General features: G+C 39.5%; 2 protein-coding genes across 2 annotated transcripts; both read right to left on the reverse strand.

Moving 5' to 3' along the window:
• Positions 1-2,491: 2,491 nt before the first annotated feature.
• LOC112772875 (uncharacterized) lies at positions 2,492-3,166 on the reverse strand. Its single transcript, XM_025817887.1, has one exon. It carries the CDS (start codon positions 3,164-3,166, stop codon positions 2,492-2,494), a length of 675 nt encoding a protein of 224 aa, XP_025673672.1.
• Positions 3,167-3,672: 506 nt separating this feature from the next.
• On the reverse strand, positions 3,673-6,015 carry LOC112789466 (probable pectinesterase/pectinesterase inhibitor 33). The gene is made up of 2 exons (XM_025831376.2): positions 4,941-6,015; positions 3,673-4,502 (listed from the first exon to the last, which is right to left on the reverse strand). The coding sequence occupies exons 1-2, from the start codon at positions 5,863-5,865 to the stop codon at positions 3,808-3,810; spliced, it is 1,620 nt and encodes a 539-aa protein (XP_025687161.1). The 5' UTR covers positions 5,866-6,015; the 3' UTR covers positions 3,673-3,807.
• Between the last annotated feature and the right edge of the window lie 1,313 nt (positions 6,016-7,328).

The raw sequence follows: 7,328 nt of genomic DNA on the forward strand, positions 1-7,328 counted from the left end.
ATTTTAATTATGTAGGATTTAATTTATGAAAAACTATATGTAACTAGACCCTAATTCCTTAGACCTTCCTAGTCTCCTTTAAAATTCATTAACTGCCAATTCCTTGGTCAATTAATTCCAATTAAAGGGTACATGATCAAATTCCAGTTTGCATGCCACAAAAACTCTAATTACCCAAAGAATAAAAGGATTATATATCACGTATCCCGTTAAATTCAGATAATTAGAATTTAGGAGAATATGTTTTCAAGCTGTTGTTCAAGTATAGAGCTTTTCCAAGTTATACAAGAACTCAAATAGAAAGAGGATCATACTTCCGTTCCACCCAAATTCATAAGATAAAGAACAAAAACAATTCTTAAATATAAATCCAAAACATAAATTAAAATAGAAAAAGTAATAAAATCAATCCATACAAATAGACAGAGCTCCTAACCTTAACAATGGAGGTTTAGTTGCTCATGGATGTAGAATGTAAATTTGTATAGAATTTCCTATTGGAATCCCTCTAATCTAATCTGTTGTCCTAATAGAAGAGAAGTCTCCCCTTTTTATAACTAATCCTAATTAATTTAAAATCTAATTATCTAAAAATAAAAATAATATCTTTTCCTAAAAGATAAGATTTGAATTTAAATTTGAATTAATTAACAGATCTTCAATTGATGGGTGGGGACCACTTGATTTGTCCATTCTGCAGCTTTTAATCTGTATTTTCTGGGTTGGAAACTGGGTTAAAACAGCCCAGAATTTGCCCCCAGCGTCATTTGTATTTTTTCAGATCGCGCATGTGACGCGTCCGCGTCATCCACGCGTTCGCGTCATTTGTGCAGATTCCAGTCCACGTGTTTGCGTCAGGCACGCGATCGCGTCATTGCAATTTCTCCATTCCGCGCGGTCGCGTAGGCCATGCGTCCGCATCGGTCTTCGCTGGGCATCTCTTTGGTTTGTTCTTCTTTTCTGCAGAAATTTCATAAAATCCATCCGAATGCTACCTAAAATAAATAAAATTGCACAAAACTAAAAATAGCATCCATAGTGGCTAAAATATAATTAATTCTCAATTAAACTCAACAATTTAGATGCAAATTCACTAGAAAAAGATAGATAAGATGCTCACGCATCATATGCCGAACCTCTTCACTATCACACCACCTTTCTTGGAACCGAAACCTTCTCTTAGTTTTATGTACCTCTCTATCTGCCATTAATAAAAGCAGACGGTGGTCAGAACCCGAGTCTTCTAAGTGAAGAATTGCTGCTCTCGAATAATCTGTTCGAAACTGGAGAGAAGAAAGGCATCTGTCTATCCTTTCCTGGATAAGATTTTCTCCGTATTGTCGATTACTCCAGGTGAACTTCCTTCCTTCATATCCCAAATCCACTAACTCCCCATCATTAATAAAATTATTAAATGCTTCAATTGATGCAGCTGATTTCCTGCGTCCCCCTTCTTTTTCATGAGAAGCGAATATGGCATTAAAATCTCCTATCACAAGAAAATAGGGGCTTGCTGATCTCTTAATATCCAGGATTCCTTGATACTGGGTTGAACGAATGCTCTCGTCACAATGTAAGTGAACTGCCATTATTTCCCATCGTTTTTTATTGGCAATGTCTATCCATTCGAAGTGGATGAAAAAGTCCTCACTGGATCGTACTGAAATTCTACTATCCTCCTTCCAAGCTAGTGCCAAACCTCCAGAACCTCCTCTTGGATCGACACAATAAACCTGCGGATATCCAACTTTGTTACAATGGCTATTTACATTTAGGGTAATATTTTTTGTTTCGCATAAAAACACTAACTCGGGAGAATGGGATCTACAGATCCCTTGTATGTTGTGAACTGTCACGGGATTCCCCATACCCCGACAGTTCCACGTCATCATCTTCATGGATCCTTGGGTGCCAACTGTAGGGTAGCACCCTCTCCCTCTTCAGCAATGCTAGCTTCATCCTCTGCTGAGAATATCTTCTTTTTTCTGGCAGTCATGCTTTCTCCCTGGGGCCCTCTTTTGCTTCCGGTCACCTTCAAGAATTTTCTTCGGGCTAGTTGTTTCAGATTTTGTCCCTTCTCCCCATTCGTGGTGCTTCCGAACACAAACCCTTCCTCTTCTCTCCCCATTCCCAAGTCTCCACATTCTTCTCCGTAGTTTTCCAACATTTGTTTTTCTTTCGTTGCCTGCATCCCTTGGAATAGTTGGAGTTTTGGTATGTGTTCATTTTGCAAAGTTCGGTCTTTACTCATTACTTCTTCTCCTTCGTTTTCCTTCTATTGTTGCTGTGACAGCATTGACAAGCTAGCCAAACTCCTTATCAGATTTACTGGAATAGGCTTTGTAATCTTGTTCTGTCTGCTCTTCTTATTTATCGGCACCTTAGAGTCAAAATTGTCTTCTGTGTGATTCTCTCTTTTACCGGATTGATTTGATTTCAGCCATTCGCCCCATCTTTCTTCTTTAACCTCTCCTTTTAAAGAATCATCAAGTTAAAAACTGCACATCCTTGCCTCATGTCCCACATAGCCACAATAGTTGCAAAAGTTCCCTATCCGTTCATACTTCAAACCAACTTCCAGCACCTTGTTATTTGGGCCGACTATACGCAGGGATCTTTTAATCGGTCTAGTGATAGCTAAACTGACTTGTACCTTAACTATGCTGTGTTCTTTGCCTCGAACTTGGAAGATATCCACATCTAGAACATCCCCAAAAGAGCATCCGAGCTTCCATCCTAAGTCCTTTGTTTTGTAGTGCTCTGGCAGCCCCCAAAATTGAATCCACATCGGGACTTGGGTGAAATCTAGATCTCCAATATGTTCGTCCTCCTTCCACCATTTTAAGTTTAAAATATAATTCTTGAAGAGCCATGGTGCACCCCGTTCGATCCTTATGACATCTCTTTCATCTTGAAAGAAGAATTGAAACACATTCCCGCCATGATCAATTACCTTGAATCCTTCTGGTTGTCGCCAAATTGCTTGCATTGCTGGTTCTATTGTTCCTACTGAAAACTGCTTGTCTGCCCAAAGTCTCCCCACCAAGCTTCTGGAACATCTCTCTACCCCTACTTGAATATCTTTCTTCTCGATGACTATGATTGAGTCTTCATCATCCTGTTTTGTGCGTTGACCTGAATCTGAGAAAGTAGCATTCGCTGCCATGATTGTGATCTTATGTGACACACTTGATAGTTGAACACGTCCAATTGTGAAATTAGGATTACTTCCCAAAAACCCTAGCAGAGCACAGAAAAAACCCTATGGGTCAACTCATGGGTTAACATCCAATTGAATATATTATGTGTCATATATATTATTAATTAATATTTTATATCATTAATTATTGACAAAAACTATTAATTAAGTAGTAGAATAACAAAAATAATTCATTTGTAATCTTTAAAAGACTAATTTAATTGATAAATTTTTTTAAAAATAAATTTAAAAAATAATTATTTTTTAAAAACTAATTAATTTGACCATTAACCCTAATTACTATCAAGTTAATTTCCTGAAATTATTATCATCTCAGAATGTTGACAATGGTTCCTCCTCTCTTTGATTTAAGCGACAAACGTGTTGCATATGTGTAAGTACTTAGTTTCTTTAAAATTTAAGCAAGGTATACATGAGTATAGAACTATATATATAGTTTAGTTTAGTTTCGATCAAACACAAATAACTTATTATTCATTATTTTTTGCTCATGGAATAATGTACAAAAGAATATTGTGTTACAACTTAATTAATTCGAAACAATGTGATATAATAACATGAAATCGTATCATATGACTAAAAATGAATCAAAGGCCAGACGTAAATGGCACGCCAGTAGCCGGTAACCACGTGCCGCCAGCAAGGAGGCTATTAACCGTAAAGGGTGAAGCCTGGGCCGGGCTTGTCAAAACATGATAACCAGGCCACCGAACCCTGTTCTTTGTAGAAGATCCAGGCCCAAAATTCTTATATTCTCCGTAGAACAACGTACTCTGAGCAAAATTAGTGTTGCCCCATGGAGACCAGCCCGTTGGGCTTACCAAGCTATCTATGTAACTTTTCATAACGACAACTCTTGAGTATTGCTGCCAGGGCCGGCCCAAGAATGTCTTATATTGGTTGACAAGGGGCTTGAGGTCGGGTGCGGCCCGTATCTGACAATTGTGGAATGAGATACCTGTGTTTTGGAATGGGTCACCGCGACCTTGGGCCGTGATCATGTTGGCCTGGCCATTATTGGGCTTTCTTGCGAGGATGACGCAGTTTTGGAAAACAACGGCGGCGTTGCCAAAGATGAAGTCAACTGTGCCGTAGATGTAACAAGCTCGGTAGAATTGTCGCTGGGCGTGAGCCATGAGGGTGTCTTGGTATCCAATTATGGAGCAGCGGTAGAAGACGGAGAGATCGGAGGCGGATCGGAGCGCCACGGCTTGACCCTTGAGTGGGCCCGCCGTGTTCATGAAGGTGATGTCACGTGCAATGAAGTGAAGTCCATCAATTCCTAGTCAAGAAAATTAATGAGTTAATAATCATGACTATGGTTTCTTTATGTCCCCGGGAAGTTAGCCAATTATTTTTATCAAGTATACACAAATTGCAAGCATCAATGATGGCATTACTCTTGTATATTCATGCAAGCTAGCTAGCCAGTTTGGCATCTTTTGCCAATCATTTTTAAGTTTGATTTGATGACGTGGCCTTGCTTATTCAATAATCTAAGGCAACTCTAACGATTTAATTAAGTGTCCGAAAGTGCATAGCACTTCCTTTAATTCCCTCCTAAACTAGATCTTGTTGTAAAATGAAGTCAACTAGCTGGATCTAGTAATGATGAGTTATTTGAATATCATTTTTGCAGATAATGCATAATGAAGATGAATGCAATTAATTAGATAGGAAATGTTACTGAATTTTGACATGACAGTAATTAATTAGTTACCTGCAGTGGCGGAGCTATAGGTGGTATAGCCTTGTTGAACGCTTCTTCCACTGGCAATAATGGTATTTCTCGTGCCATCACCAACCAGCATGATATTATCGTTCGTCTTATCAACCTCAATATTCTCTCTATAAACCCCTCTCTTCACGTGAATCACGAACCTCGTCTTCAACCTCCTCTTCGCAGCCGCATCAATCGCCGCCTGCACGCTCCTAAAGTGTCCCGAACCGTCTTTGGCCACCACAAGGTTAGCCTTCACGCCTGAATCCTGCAGCAGCCTTCTGTCCGTCACCGAAAACCAACTCGGAAACGCGTCCTCCGTGTAGTCCTCCGTTAAATGATCTCTCTGATATTTCAAGAACACTGAATTCACAGCCAGAGTGTTGCTTATAATCTCAGACACGTTGATGCTGGGGCATGAACTCGGATCAGTGAGGGCCGAGATCTTCATTGCATTGGCCCATTTCTTGCAGGTTTCGATGTTGGTGAGTGCAGTGCTGAGCCATGTTTGTGCATCGAAAGCCGTACAGTTTCTTGTTTGATGGTATTTGAGGCCTTGAATGGTGCGGTTGAGGTGGAAGACGGTGTTGTCGTAGAGCTTCAAGCAATCGCCGAACACGGTTTTCTGCTTCATAGTGGTGTTCTGGATTGGCAAAGAGTGTGCTTGTTTTTGCATGAAGAGTGCTTTGTCTAGAGCCACGTTGAGTAGAACGGAACGGAACTCGGTTCTGTGCTTGAACCTGTGATAATGGTTGTAGTGGCTTTGCCTCATGTAGTACTTGCATGGTGCAGGGTGTGGTGTTCGGTTGCACCACCAATCCACGTTTGATTTTTGATGAGATGATGATCTCTTACTTGATGCTGCAATTGTGAAGATTGATGATAGCAATAATAGTGTCAAGAATATTTTCCTCATATTCATCATTTTGTGTGCTGTTGTTATTGTTTTCTTTTTCTTCTTGGGTTTGGGTGGTGTGGCAGTTATTATATACTCCCAATGAAACGGTTATTATTAACTAGCTTAGAGTGGGAGTTTCCTACATGGAATCCAGGAATATGAGTGTGGCAAATGAAAGCTAAGGATATCTGAATTATATTGAGTTGTCGGCAATTATTCAAAAAGAAAAATGATGAATTTACGCAAATATTATATTACATTATATGTGAATGCAATTTCAAGGTTCTGCCTTTGCTTGTACCTCTGCTCATGTAATTCAGGGAATGGTTATTATTACTCCATTCTATATATACCTGCATGGCTATGGAATCCGTTAGGCAGCAATATATTATTTTTTAAAACAATTGTCTCAGGGAGATGAGGAGGAATTTAAACAATGTGAATAATGGATTCCTAATATAACTAAATACAAGGGAAAAAAAAAAAAAGAAAACTCTCAACTTAAATCATAAAATTTAAACAGTTATTTTAAAAAATTAATCATTTCAACCTTAATTTACTAAAAGAATTCTTTCAAACACCTTTTCTCTAAATCGTCTGTCACTATTCCACCTTTATCAATTATTTCACTTCTCCGGCACTAGAAATTTTTTCACCAGTCATCATCGTCCATCCCTGTAGCACTTTTCTTTAATTACCGTCGTGGGATCATCATCAAATAACTATCCATATAGTTATTAAAATAATCATCTGACTACCTAATGAAATGACCATCCATTATTTGTTAATAGTATATAATTAAACTAAATCGAACAAAATAACCATCCAATTAAGAATTTAAATAACCATTTACATACCTAGTGAATTGAACATCCAACATATTTGCGGGGGTGGAGAGAGTCGACGACGATACATGAAGGCTAGGGAAGGTTGCGAATCTGCTCCGTGGACTTTGAACCCAAACACACAGCGGCCAGAGATAGAAAAGGAAGAAGGGTTGAATCGGTGGGAGGAAGGGCGGCGTCGATGAAGTGCAGCAGAGCAGTAACAACGGCGCAATGGGAAGGAGAGACGACGGAAATAACGTGCGTCTCGAATAGCGTGACGGGAGGCGGCGGTGGGACCTGCACGGCTGGCGGTGGATGGACAGAGGTAACAAGGACGCACAGGACTTTTGCGGCGCGATCTCCAGTTGCTACAGCGCGCAAGCAGAACGCGGAAAGGCTGGGCGGCGTCAGCAGGAGGATGGGCGATGTCGGACCGAATAGTGGGAAAGTGCAGCGGCGTCAGAGTGACTCTGCGGACCAGAAATCGCAAATGAAGAATGGGAGGTTAGCGTGATACTAGGAGTAACCGTGCTAATTGTGATTTGGTTTAATTGCAAATTTTTATTTTTTAAATTTCAAAATTCGAAATTAAAAATAATTAACTCATAATCAGATTTATTATTTTAATTTTAATTTCTTTTTTTATTCTGTTGTTCATATTGT

Source organism: Arachis hypogaea, chromosome 3 (genome assembly GCF_003086295.3).
Source record: "Arachis hypogaea cultivar Tifrunner chromosome 3, arahy.Tifrunner.gnm2.J5K5, whole genome shotgun sequence".
Classification (NCBI taxonomy): domain Eukaryota; kingdom Viridiplantae; phylum Streptophyta; class Magnoliopsida; order Fabales; family Fabaceae; genus Arachis; species Arachis hypogaea.